Source organism: Henckelia pumila, chromosome 3 (assembly GCF_033568475.1).
Source record: "Henckelia pumila isolate YLH828 chromosome 3, ASM3356847v2, whole genome shotgun sequence".
NCBI lineage: Eukaryota > Viridiplantae > Streptophyta > Magnoliopsida > Lamiales > Gesneriaceae > Henckelia > Henckelia pumila.
The window spans coordinates 177485650-177500513 of NC_133122.1; the positions used below are offsets into that span (position 1 = coordinate 177485650).

The window sequence follows — 14864 nt, forward strand, 5'->3', positions numbered from 1 at the left end:
ATTCTGCAGCCGTCTGAGGTTCAGGTGGATAAGGATTTGACTTATGTTGAGAGACCTATTCGTATCCTAGATCATAAGGATAAGGTCTTGCGGAATAAAGTCATTCATCTGGTTTTAGTTCAGTGGCAGTGTCGAGGCACCGAAGAAGCCACTTGGAAACTCTAGAGCAGGATGCGTACAGAACATCCTGAGTTGTTTTGATTTCCTTTTCGAGTTGTATTCGGTGGTAAACTCTGTAAATGTTTGATTTGAATAAAAGAATTTTTTGCATCTTGTTTTCATTCAGTATTTAAGATCTGATTTCGGGGACGAAATATCTTAAGTGGGGGAGAATGTAATAGCCTGTATCCAGAATTAACGATTTATGAGTAATTAATAGTATGATCATGTTTAGATTTAATAAAACATGATTAAGGAAGTTCCAGATGGGTTAACAAGGTTCGGAATTGAATTCAGAACGCTCGATAATGGTTAAAGGGTTGTCGAGTTCGGAGGCTCCGTTGTCGAGTTCGGAGGCTCCGATGTCGGAGTTCGGACGGCCCGAAGAGGGTTCGGATGCTCCGATCGTTCTGCCGACAGACGTTATGGATGACGACATTGTGCTGACGTAAGCAATGATGTATTTTTGGGTTCGGACGACTCGAAGTCAAGATCGGGCGGTCCGATCGTGTTCGGAGGGCCCGAAGTGGAGTTCGGACGGCCTGAACCCCGTCTATAAATAGGAGGGCCGAGATTCACTTTCAGTCGTACCATTCACCTCTTCTCTCTCGATTCTTTGGTCTTCTAGCTTAGATCTAGGGCATTCTAGGCGTCCTGTTTGGAATCCGAAAGTGGCATAGCGATCTAGGCGTCGTAGCGGAGCTGTGGCCTAGTTTTGAAGCAATCGACAGCAAAGGGCTAACGACGGACGAAGGTATAACTTTTACTTTCTAAAAATATTTAGGACTATGCAATAGTTTAGTTAAGGCTTTTAGAGCACTATAATGATATTAGTATCATTTGGCAGTGTAGTGCGGATTATAGGCGTGGACCTAGAGCTGGTAGCACTTGTCTAGTATTTGAGGTACGAAAGTACTGTTCGAGATATCCTGACTGAGTATGCATGTATTATGTGACTGCATGAGTTATATACCATGATTTTATGCTGCATACATTTTCATCTTGAGCTATCTCTTTTGAGATGTCTGTTAGTAGGGTTTACCCTATCCTGTTAGTGGATGGACTTTCATCGATTTGGGTCCCGCGTATCCACTGGTATTTCGGTATGTGAGCCACCTCCTGAAGCGACGGCACAGCGTGCTACATACTAGGGCCCGGTCTGTCTCTGTATCTGATTCTTGACCTCAAGTCAGTAGACAGTTCACTTGCATTCATGTATACTCATACTCTCGTGCTGAGCTTTTTATGCTCACGTCTCGTACTCTGTATTTCTGGACACCCTATTCCATGGGGCATGTTTGCGATTGGATTAGGCGGATGGATCCAAGAGGGGCTAGGCAGTGGTTGGCCAGCTGAAGCTTCGCCTAGGTTTTTATTTTGTTATTATTGGGTTGATACAATTTTCGATTTGGTTGTATAACTATTTGGGTATTTACAGATTCCTTTCCTTGGGATTGTATTTTGTTATTTATGGTTTCCGCAGCTTATTTCTGGTTTACTGTTTGATTAAGTTAATTGCATGCCTAAGTTCTGTTTAGTAGGTGATCTCGGTAAGGGTCACTACATGCATTTATTAACGTCAGACAGTGGGATGTCAACAAAATTGGCTTGTTCCCTACACATTTATTTGGCCAGCTGTTGTGAAGGCTCTTTGTCCGGCTGCTGTTTGACCTTTCATTTTCAAATTGCATGCAATTTGCTTGCATGATTGAGTTGTTGCTATAAACTCTCGGTCTTGGCTTCTACTGAAGATAATTCCATTACCTCTCACTTACGAGCCTCCATCTTCGAAGACAAAACATCTTCATCTTCTTATACAGAGCCTTTTCATATTCGTATACAGAGCTCTTCTTTCATGTCCTGAGCTCCAACTGATGTGTGCTCCTGTACGTGTTGTCCCTGTGTTCATGCATGCTTATTTAGTGCGTTTGTAGAGCTTCATCTACTACGTGCTTCAGCTCTTGTGTCCCTCACAACTCGTTCTTAATCTCGTGATTTTCAGTTTATACGTGATACCGTGAAGGTATATATTCAGTTCGCCAAAGCAGTACCTTAGTGCCAGGTTACTACAGGGTTCTACCGTTGTATCCTGGTAAACAGACGTCCTTCGTGATTCTCCGAGCACATCCGGGAGGGGACGAATCTTTTTTAAGAAAACTGTAATTTTACAGGCCTCGGTTATGTTATTCTTGATTTGATGAAAAGTTCACGTAATTGTTTTGATCTACATGCTTTAGTAGTTATTGAAGATAACCCTTGAGCATACAAAGCAAATATATAAGGGGAAAGCGGATCACCTTGCCTTAACACACACCATAGCTTTATATCACTATAAATTGCGTGATTTAGACGAAATAAATAAGAAAATTAAGTACCACATTTCATGATCATATTTACCCAATTCACCGCAAAATCAAGCTTAATCATTGCTGCTCTTAAAAAACTTCACCCAACCCGATCATTAGCTTTGCTCATATTTAGTTTAATGCGGCATATCCGGTTTTAGCTTTTCTATTGTTTCTACTACAGTGCATTCTCTCAAAACCAACGATCACGTTGTCCAAAATCAGCCAACCTGGTATAACGGCACTTTGATATGAACCTACCACTTGAGCAAGGATCGGTCTTGATCTGTTCGTAATCAGTCGAGTTACAATCTTATAGCATGTTTTGCATAAACTTATCAGGTGGAAATTAAATAGATGTATATTAGTAAAAGAGTTTATGAAATTTTATTATATATTTAGTGGCAAGGTTTAAAAAAGCGATAAGCGTTAGGCGGACGACCACCACCGCCTAAAATCTAGATGATTTTAAAAAAAAACTATATTAATTAATTATGAAAAATATATAATATTTTCTAATATAAAAATTTAGTCAAAACAGACATACAAGTGTTAATATCTTTCATTAATATTTTTTCAATCATGATTATTAACATTTTTAAATTAATTTTTAAAAAAAAAAAAAAATCAAACCCCCTAAGCAGTTGATTACCCGTGCCTAAGTATGTTTTGTTTAGCCTAGGTGGCGCCTAGACGAACTAAGTGCTCGATTTTTTTCAGCACCTTCTAGAACAATCGATTTTCTAAAAATCGAGGATGTGTGTGACTGCTTACCCCTTGACGATTCTAAATACTACATTTTAAAACATTGTTTAATGATACTATAGTAATTATTTTTTCAGAAACCAATTATAGTAATTTGAAATCCCTTTTATAGTCGAATTTCTTCTATTCAAATATAATCTTGTATGTTTATATCTGTATTTTATCATTCTCGATAACGATTTAATTATATCGGGGAATTTTTTTTGACCATGTTCAATTATTAATTTTAACAGCCTCTCATTCTCAAATATATAAGTTATATTTCATTTTCTTCGCTTGTCCCAGATACACAAACATACATCTATATCTAGTTCTATTTCTTCTATCTTTTATGCAATATACCCGCATTTAATTTCCATTATTGTAATCAATTTAGTTATCTCAAACATTTACTAAATAAGAATAATATAGGAATTTTTTTTTGTACAATTGAGACAAAATAAAAAATATTAGAAATTTGAGTTCCTTATAATATATAAGTTTAATTAATAAACCTTTTAAGATTGCACACCTATAGTTTTTACTCTATTTGTATAAGGTCATCTCCAACTCATATCCTCTATTTTTCATCATTTATTCTTTTAAATAGATATTCGCGATCTCTATTTTCAAAAAACTTCTCCAACCCATATCCTCTAAATATTATCAAATACTCCATTTTTCTATTTTTTTCTTTTACAACACATATATATAATTAAATAATTACATAATATATCTTTCAACTAAATTAATTCGATAAGATTCAAATAAAAATCGTGTAATATATTAATAATTATATATTATATTATTAAACATATAAAAAATTAAAATTTACTCGACTCATTTTTTTTAAAAAAAACAATACATTTATTTGGTCATTAAATTGCAAACACATCAAAACAATTACATTGCAAACAACACAAAATATTACAAGTACAATAAATAAATAAAAAAGAGAAAACACTCAAATTAATAAAAATTGGACCAAATAACCCACTAAAATTTAATATAAGAACTGAAAATAATAAAAAATAATTTGAAAGAAGAACCAAAAAATAATTTTTTATTTTAAAATGTTTAATCAATACTTTTGGAGGATGACATTTTCGTAAATAAATAATCCTCCAAAATCATCCTCTATTGCTACAATGATCCTCCATATTTGGAGGACCACCGTAGCATCCTCCAAAATGAAGGATGAAAATGAAGACCAGTTGGAGCTCAAACCATCCTCCATTTTGAAGAGATTCTCCAAAATGGAGGATGGTTGGAGATGCACCACTAGATCACTCCATTTTGGAGAATAGAGGATGATTTTGGAGGATGACTTATTTACGAAAATGTCATCCTCCAAAATTATTAATTAGACCTTTCAAAATAACAATTTATTTTTTGGTCATTGTTTCAAATTATTTTTTTATTATTTTCAATAGTTATATAGTTATATTAAGTTTTGTGTTGTTTGCAATGTAATTGTTTTGATGTTTTTACAATTTAATGACCAAATAAATGTATTGTTTTTTTTTAAAAAACAAGTCGAGTAAATTTTAATTTTTTATATGTTTAATAATATAATACATAATTATAAATATATTACACAATTTTTATTTGAATCCTATGGAATTAATTTAGTTAAAATATATATTATGTAATTGTTTAATTATATATGTGTGTGTTGTAAAAGAAAAAAATAGAAAAATGGAGTATTTGGTAATATTTAGAGAATATAGTTTGGAGAAGTTTTTTTTAAAAAAAGATCGCGGATCTATATTTAGATGATAGATGATGAAAAATAGAAGATATGGTTGGAGATGACCTAAGAAAAATATTTTAATTTTCCTTCATTTTTAATTTGGTCCTTCGGAGCATACATACATACACATATATATTATGATAAAGGTGATGAAAATCTATCAACCAAAACCGATACAACTTATCTTATATTTATTAGCTTATTGAGTTTCGTAAAATTTTGTTAACAGTATTTTTGTTCAATGTTTGATACAATTTTTTTAAAAATAAATTAATAAACGTCAGAAATGGTAAGAAAGAATATAATAATTACACACCAAAATTGGATGATGGAAGCTGTGATTTCATTCCCAAAATGGTATAGTGATTGGTGATGGTTGCGACGGTGGAGTGCACGCTTCTTTATTGTCTTCTTGGAATTTACAGTTTTCCCTTTCCAATCCTCACTTCCTTTCCCCCCAATTTATATGTATTAAATAAATTAATTCATTAATAAACATTAAAATTAATAATTACATTGTGAAGAAATTAACTTAAATCCTCCAATCAATTCTAATATATGTATGTGTATGGGTCTATTTTGAAGATTTGTTCGTAAAATCTAACAAAGTGGACAGATTAAAGTTGATAAGAGAATACGCATTTGGCCAGTTATTTAATTCCTCGACAAAAACACACAATTTTAACTGATTTATATTTTTGGCCAACAGCATATTGTAATGTAAAATATATTTTATGTGGGCGATCACTAAGTGAAGACTGAAGATTTACCTCTCCACTGTCATTATGTAAGTTACAATTATTCGAAGTGTATTTTGATGGCACGATGTGTTAAAACCGAGACGACTAGAGATCTTATCTTATACTTGAAATTTTGATATAATACATCACATGATCCAATCTTTCCCTCTGAGCACATCAATTACGTCCTTGTCCACGGTACATTTAAGTTCTACTTCGATTGGTGTGCTTGATGTTGAACTCATAATTGTAAGCTAAATTAATGTTTTATTAATATATATATATATATATATATATATATATATATATATATGATTCAAATGTCATCCATGGCATATATACTATAGATCTTTGACCATGTGTTGTGTACAAGTTGAGTGTGTCATTTGTGCAACGATCAACTAATCTATCGCAAATATACTTGAAATTTACTATTGGATGTGATGAATTGTGCATCCAATAGTTGAGTGACACTTCATGAATTGTATTATATATGTTGTTGGATTCGAATTTCGAGACGACTCTACCGTAAAAATTTGAAGTCGATCGGAGTTATTTTGGACACGAGTGTATGTGGATCCCTGCACCCTAATATACGTAGTATCAAAACTATAAATGAACATCATAACAAAACTCTATATATGTATATCAATCATCTCCAAAGAAGTCACCAAATCATATCCAAAGACGTCAATCCAGTTCATTCCCCTATCCACATGACCCAATCAAAATCCTTTTGAGGCCCACAATTGAGTTGGGTCCAACACTCCGACTAGTTGTTAGCCCAATTCAGTGAGTTTATTTTGGCTTTGGATTTAATTACCATTTATTTCAGAATGGACCGACCCAAATTCCAAATCAAATAATTATCTAATGCATATAAAATTTATTATACCAATATCGTCAATAAAAATAAATGCTTTATTGCTCATAGAGGCATAGATAAGTTGGTAAGACCTGAGGTGACGTGAGAATAAAATTTCTAGCGTTGCGAGTTCGATCCTCATGTGGAGTATATTTTCTGCTGAAATATCGTGGGGTATGCTCTGAGATATTCTCTGCTGAAATATTATATTGTGGGGTATGCTCTGGAGGTTGGCTATGTTGTCCTTCTCTTAAATTAATGCTTTATTCCTTTTAGTCCAAATATAGACTTGATTTGAATTTAACTATTTCAAATGACTCCATTCATATTCACCGAATATAATAATAATAATAATAATAATAATAATAATAATAATAATAATAATAATAAATTGTCTACGAATGTGTTGGTGCTATTCATTGAATATCAGGGAAGGTTTCATGATAATACTAATAACAATAACTCTGGTAAGTCTGTCGCAAATGTTAATTTTTTGAAACAAATTTTTTGTTTGATTTGACTAGTTAAAAAGTTAATGTTTATATCTAAAATTTGATTTTTCATTTTATATATGGATCGAATCGACTCATTTATGAATAAATATTCGTGACATAGGCTAATAAGAGATTTACTAAACACTAATAATTAGTAAATAAAATTAACAAATACAAAAGCTTACAGGTTGATTAAAAAAATAAAATGGAGTGAGCCAACTTTACTTACTACATTCCTGGTGCAGAATGTGGAGCCAACTGGCTGATGCAGACCCTTCATCATACTCTGTCCAAACTCGACAATAACATGAAGAGGAACCTGACCCCACTGCTAATTATTACTTATTAAACATGTCAACATTTTTTACAACAAATCTACAGCCTTTTCTACTGTTACTTTTGCTCACCCAATGCTTACTTTCTTTGTTTTTGTTTTTACTTTTGCTTTTTTGTATGTTGTTACTCGAATTAGAAATCCAAATAAAGCATTTCACCACGGTTGATTGGTCTGGAAAAGTCTGCTATATTTTTGAATTACAATATATGATATAATTTTTCATTGGAACATACTTACATGATCTGATGATTTCAAGACATGTAGAGACTAATCCGTGGATGATCATTCGCATGCGAAACACCCGGCCTCACTGATCCTTGGACTACAATTGAGTATGAAAAAAGAGTTGCTAAATGAGTATGTTCGGATTCAGAATCACTTGATTTTGATTCGATTCGATTCGTTTACACACTCTTAGTATAGGGCTTGATCTTTGATATGATAACAAAAATACAAGGTTCTCAAAATATCTACACACTCATGTGGAACATAGAAGAATTCAATAATATGAACAATGCTTAGGTATAGATTTAGCTTTTGCATGGCTTGGGAATCTTGATTTGGCCATCTGCTCCATCTGAATCTGCATGTTTCTGCAGTCCTTTTCTAGTTCCATCGCCCTCCAGTGCATGCCTTGTAAGTGTGCTTTGATCTTCTTGCTGTCATCTGGAGAATCGAGTTTCTTAGCATAGAGCACGATTTGCTGATCAGAGCAGTCGTCTTTCATCCCCTTTCGTGGTGCTTCGAAGGAAGTAAAAGGGGAATCTGTGAAGGTGGCGGGGATCGTATCTTGGAGCAATCCCTTTGACTTGCGTTGCTGGGGATCTGTGAAGGCGGCGGGGCTCGTACCTTGAGGCGATCCCTTTAACTTGCATTGCTGAGAAAACAGGGCATGTATAGTAGATTTTGGTGGAAATTTGGTGTTTTGAGAGAGGTGGTTGAATGCTTCTGATGAGAGCTTCTCATAGTTTAGCCCAAAACAGACTTCCATCTTCTGTTCTTCGGACAAATCGGAGTGAACCTGCATCAGTGAAAGCTTTTAGGCATGCGATATAAATATAAATACAAGCCATTGCTCAATACATCCTTTGTTATTTAAAGCATACCTCAAAATACAAATTCAATGCATAGTAAATTTCATCACAAGAATCTCGAGCATAGTCCGGTAGGGCGTTGATCAGGGCCAAGAACTTCAAAGGCTTCAAGTAAGGATCAGGGGCGACTTCGAGTAGATATAAATCCATCAAACTTGCAACTTTTTTCAGTCTACTCAATGGCACGCAACATACTCCTTTTCCTAGAAAATATTTCAAAAACTTGAGAACAAGATTCACATCATACAGGTGGTTTCTCTGGATTGGAGATCGGATAAGCAAATTATCTAATGTAGCCTCGTCCAATCGTGAGCCGATCATGTTCTCCAATTTAGTCTTGCAGCATTGGCTTATGTCCATTTTCACAGAAACTCGGAGAATCCCAAATAAACTCTTGTACGACACAGACTGCGCACCTAGAGAATAAAGCATCCCGACCACCATCTCGATGATTTTAATTTTGTCATCCGCCGAAGCTGAAGGAAATCTGGATTTTTGATAGAACAAGAGAAACCTACAAATGTTTCCATTGTCGAAATTCCTGGAGACCATCGATTTCACGATCATTTCAATCAAATAGGTGTCTAATGCCACAAGATCTTCAAACCACCATGAATCCCGGAAAAAGTTGTTCTTTAGGCCATCAGTACTTCTTGTATCACAGGAATATCTGAACCCAAAGCTATCTGGCGAAGAAGTGGATGGACAAGAGCTCGTTTCGCAAGATGACGCGGCCCTTTTAACGAGACAATCCAAGCACTTGGAAAGTGTACCGAAGGAACAAACTTCAGGAAGTAGTCCCTGGCACTGTTTCAATGACACAACAAGCTCCGACCAAGTCCAATACTTGATCTCTTCAAGTGATTTCTCCACATGCTCGCAAAGATTTTCGGTTCTGGTGACAAATTTGTTCATTTCCATGAAGTATGCAGCACACGTGAGTTGAAAAAGATTCAAAGGATTTATATTCACTTTTCCATTGTTGTAGCAGAACCGAGTGATGAGCTCGAAATTAGCTGCCCCTCCCGGAAAGTCGTGGTATATCACCTTCTGCCGGTGGTAGTTCACGCCTTTGGATTTACCTAAAAGCTTTTGTATTCTTCCTGAATACGAAGATAAAACTCTCTACAAGAATTTTTGCACAACAAAAACAAACATTAGATTGAAACTAATACAAGATGACCCGATCAAGGGATAGCAAAAAACATTAACACGTGAACCGACATTAAGACCGAACAGCATCAAAGCAAGAAATAATGAAGTTCAAAACCACTCCAATATCTCATAGAAATCAAGAACACATAAACATCAAACGGAGATAAAAGGAAGCCAGCTTCCAAATGATCAGGAAGTAACAACCAAGGAAACCAAATGATTGGCAATTTTGTGTAAAAACGTGAACTTTGTTGTAGCCAAAAATTTTACTTAAGTCGAACGAAATTATTGCACCAGCCAAATAGCAGGCGAGACAATTTGCTGATATGACACATGTGAAGTCGTTATGAGCAATAAATGCGAGAAAGAAATGAGGTGAAGAGGCTAAATCCCTACGAAAAAGGGAGAAAACAGTTTCAATCTAAAATGACATCAGTTCCTTTAGTCCCTTGAAATATGTGAACCAAGCCAAAGTAAAGGTAGAAACATTAAATGCCCCTATAAAATACCACTTTCGTCAATTACACCAACCTTTTTCTTCTCTCTATTGTTCCAAATATATAGTCCATTGTCTACCATTTTCGCTTGTTTTATTGATATATATAAATATAAATATATATTGTTGTTAACTAAGTTCGGAAAATATAGCTCATTAAATTGGAAACTCCATGTAAATTTGTTTTTCTAATAATTTTTGTTATAAAACAAACAAGAGGGATGGGAGACAAAAGGATAACAATAAGTGGCTAAATTTTACACAATAATTCAATGGAACTCAGGGGGCTACAGTCCAGTACTTTTAGCTGCGCATTTTAAGATGGTGTAATAAATACAGAACAACGTTAATGCACAATGTCAAACAATAATTGCGAAATGATACATCGGATTAATGAAGTATCCCAACTATTCTACCTTAATGGAGCAAACAGGTGAAACGATAACGATCCAAGATTTCTCTCCCGCTACGAAATTAAATACCTTTCACATCTTAAAAGAACAAGGCGAACTACGCAAGAAGACAAAGATAAACAGCGAATGAAAAGAAATTTCTTTTTTACCGCATCCACAACGAAAATCTCTTCTCCATTAACATCCACTCGGAGTTCAACATAGTTATCCACACCCATAGCCAAAGAACTAGAAAGAGAGAAGGGAGACCCACCTAAGATCAAGAAACTTTTTTTGATTTGATACTCATCAGAGAAATAGCAAAAGCATAGAGTTTCAAAGAACCCAGTTGGAATAATGTACAAAAGGGCGAACACAATATTCCGAGTAGGTGAATAAAGACAAGCAGAAAAGGGTCGTCCTTGGTTTTTGCAAAAATGGTGGGTCAGTTAGCGCAGAAGCGGCGGTTTTCTTGACTGAGGCGTGGGGAGAGACAGGAGTGTATGCGAAGCAACAAAATTGTGGGAATGCCCAGAAATTGACATTAACGAGTTTGCAAAATCTGAGGAATAAAATAAACGGAGATCGGATGTATGATATGACAAAAAGAGCATCGCTTAAGCAGAAAAGCATAGTGATTTGAGTGCCAATAATATGTTTCTTCCGACATTCTTGCACACTCCACTGCTTTAGAGTGGATTTTTATTTTAGCATTTAGCTATAGTTTGGTTTGATTGAAAACATAAATAATATATAGATAAGTAATATAATTTAATAAAAAATAAATAATAAATGATAATTAATATAGTATTTGATTTAATTGATATATTATAATTTATTTAATTTGATTGATTAAATTTTATATAAAAAATAATAAATTATTATTTTATACTTTTAACAATAGATAAAATATGAATAATATTGTTTATAAAGGATAATATAGTAATTTAAATTTAATGATTTGATTGATGTAAAATAAATTATTAATGATTTGATTGATGCAAGATTAATAATTAATAGATAGATAAATAATATGACGAGAATAATGCTAGATTGGATGAAATAAATTATACATAGATTAATAATACATCCAATCAAACGGTGCCTTAAAATATTGGATTGGATTAAGTTTGGTTATATATATATATTTATCACATCGTGAGCATCCATCGTGGACTTGACTAAGATGAAGTATAATCCTAGGGTTGGCATTGGGTCGAGATTTGTTTATTATCTCTTTTATTCAATCCTCGATTTGAAAAGAATCGATAGTTTTTATCTGTACCGATATTGTATCCGACATATTTTGATACTTGAATATTCGGGATCCCATCCGATACAAAAAGTATATTTCGATAATTTTTTTATGTTCAAAATTTTATTCGTTATGTTTAGAAAAATGGCATAATATTATTTTCGCGGTCAATGATAGATTTCGTGATGCTGAGTATAATTGTTTGAGTAGGTCTTTCTCACTGACAGAAACATAATAATATTTTTATCGTAAAAGTAATAGTTTCTCATTAGTCGAGAAAAATTTCATTGATCTTTTTACCTAGAACTCTGAAAATCGTCATTGATTTTTTGCCTCAATTGGTCTTCCAGTATAGCATGGTGTAATTTGTGAAATTTAATCATGCTATTGTTTAGACTTGAATTAATGGATAAAAATTTATAATACTCTGCTAATATATAATACATGCCTCTATGTATGAAACGACCCTAACTCTCTAATATAAATAAATATGTGGAAAATTTTTTTTTTCTTACTATATAAAAATATGTACATACATGCCCATACATATATGCACAGAATAAATAGATTTAAAAATAAATAAATAAAATAAAAATGCAACCTTTAATAAATTAAATATCTGAGTCATGCGTTTTAATAAAATACTGACAGAACAAAATAAATTAAAGTTTTGCATGCACTGAAAATATTTAAATAAAATATCACATACCATCAACCATTGAAAATAAATGAAATGTATAATATGCTGAAATGTTCGAAACATGCAAAACAGACTCAGACGTCTATCACGGTCACGGGGTCACTGCATGTCCGCTCATATGTCCTCGCCGCCGGTGGGTACCACAACCTCCTCTACGTACTCACCTGCACCATACCAGTGTAGTGAGCCTAGAGGCCCAACATGCTAACATAACAAGGGTTTAAAAATAATTTAAATCACTTTAATACTAATACATAACATATACATGAATGAGCATACTTAAAAATATCATGACATAACATAACTTAAATTAACTTAAATATCATAATCATACATAATACATAAACATTGTTGAGCAAAGTATTTTCTAACATCGCATGGTTGTATCCATAGTGTAACCTTAAATCATACATTAAATACTGATCAGCGTGGAAACCAACGTACGTGGCGGTGACGAATCACCCCTTAAATTGGCAGTAAACTGCCCTTCAATAGTTCACATATGGGGACGAATCCCCCTTAAATTGTCACACTACTTCAACTTCCAACATAAAATATTTTCTTTTGCTCAACCTTAAACATTAAATCATGCATAAAAATTATTTCATGAATGCATGTACTTAAATAAAAATGTGTGTCCTTCATATATATTTAATTTAATTTCATATTATCATATAAATATAAAAATAACTTCCATGCATAAAAATAATTAAATATATATTCAGGACACATGCAATTTCTCATGGGTTGTACTGGACTGCTGGCCCTAACACTCAAGCCCATTTACTTAAATCTGGCCCATTAACACTGAGACTGGCCCATTAACATACTTAAGCCCAACATTACATTTCTAAGCCCAATTAATTAATTAAAGCCCATTAAAACATTTCTGGCCCAATAACAACCTATTCTGGCCCAATGGGCCCAAAAGCCCAAAGACTGGTCCAATAACTTCCATGGGCCCCCAAGGCCCATAAAAATTAGTGGACTCACTTAATTAATTTAATTAAGCCCAAAAATAATTTAAACTCAACCCAAAATAATTAATGAAGCCCAAATAAATTTATTTGAAATTAATTTGGCCCAAAAACCAATTAAGAACATAATATATTTAAAATTAAAAAGACTCGAGCCCGGCCCACCCAACCCGGACCCAGACCAACTTAACCCGACCCACTACACTACTGACCCGACCCGGACCACTCAGACCCGACCCAGACCACCCCAGCCCCAAACCCGTACCCCCTTGCCCTGCTCACTTCGGCCGCGGGCAGCAGGCCTTTAGGGCCTGCTGCCGCCGGGCTCCGGCCACCCCTGGCCGGAGCCGCGCCGCCCAGACGTAGCCCACGTCTGGGCGGTTCGAACCAGCCCTAAGCCCCATCCGCATGCACCCCACAGGAGCCTCCCCCGAGCCCCTTCCATCAACCCTAGCAACGGCCGATCTGCTCTTCCATCCCTCAACCTGTTCGGCCTAGCCCAACTCAGACCATAGCCCAGCCATGGCTCGACTCTAAGGACCCTACCAGACCCAAGAACCATCAGCCAACAGTCCTGGACCGATCCATGTCAAAAGAAACGTGAACATGCATCAAGAATTGGAAAAAAATAATCACATCAAATCATAACACAACTTGTTTTTCTGAAAATTCTTGAAAGAATCTGATGCATACACACACACACTATTACCCACTGATATAGTACGAAAATTTGAGAAAGAAATATGTCTTTCACCGAAATTGAAGAGATGTAGGCGCGTGGAACGATTCCGGGACGACGGGACGACGACGACAAGCTTTGGACTTTAAAAAACGTGGCTATGGAGTCTTCCTTGGGGGCTGCTCGGTCGAAGAAAAAGATGAAGGAGGGTGGGGTGTCGGCTGAGGGTTTTGGTCGATGGGTTTGGGTAGATTTAGGGTTATAATTTAATTAAAAATAGGTTTTAGGATATTAAATTTTTAATAAGGATTTTAATAATAAAAAATATAACTTAAAAGCTCCAACTAATACTTAAAATCTGATAACTAAATTTAAAAATCCCGAAATTAAAATTTAAGGGAATTTTAAAGATACTAAAAAGTCAATATTTTGGCTTATTTTGAATAAAAACGGACTCCTAAAATTATATAAAATTAAATACTAAAAATTTTGAAGAAATAAAACTCAAAATAATATTTTTGGGCTCTTAAAAGGCTCATGAAATAAATTGGATAGAAAGTTGTCATCTCGTCCGTCTACGCGATAAAATAATTTAAATACCAAAAATCATAAAAATCACTAATTATGGGTTAAATGCTTAAAAAAATAAATTAAATCATGCACAAATAATTCACATAGA

At 34.4% G+C, this 14864-nt stretch overlaps 1 protein-coding gene across 2 annotated transcripts; it reads right to left on the reverse strand.

Annotated features, from left to right (window-relative positions):
* Nucleotides 1-7804: 7804 nt before the first annotated feature.
* LOC140891275 (BTB/POZ domain-containing protein At3g22104) lies at nt 7805-11237 on the reverse strand. Of its 2 annotated transcripts, none has more exons than XM_073299690.1 (3): nt 10849-11237; nt 8544-9656; nt 7805-8458 (listed from the first exon to the last, which is right to left on the reverse strand). In XM_073299690.1, the coding sequence occupies exons 2-3, from the start codon at nt 9450-9452 to the stop codon at nt 7937-7939; spliced, it is 1431 nt and encodes a 476-aa protein (XP_073155791.1). In that variant the 5' UTR covers nt 9453-9656; nt 10849-11237; the 3' UTR covers nt 7805-7936. The 2 variants fall into 2 exon arrangements, with proteins under 2 accessions (XP_073155791.1, XP_073155790.1); XM_073299689.1 differs by having other exon boundaries at nt 10745-11237.
* Nucleotides 11238-14864: the final 3627 nt, after the last annotated feature.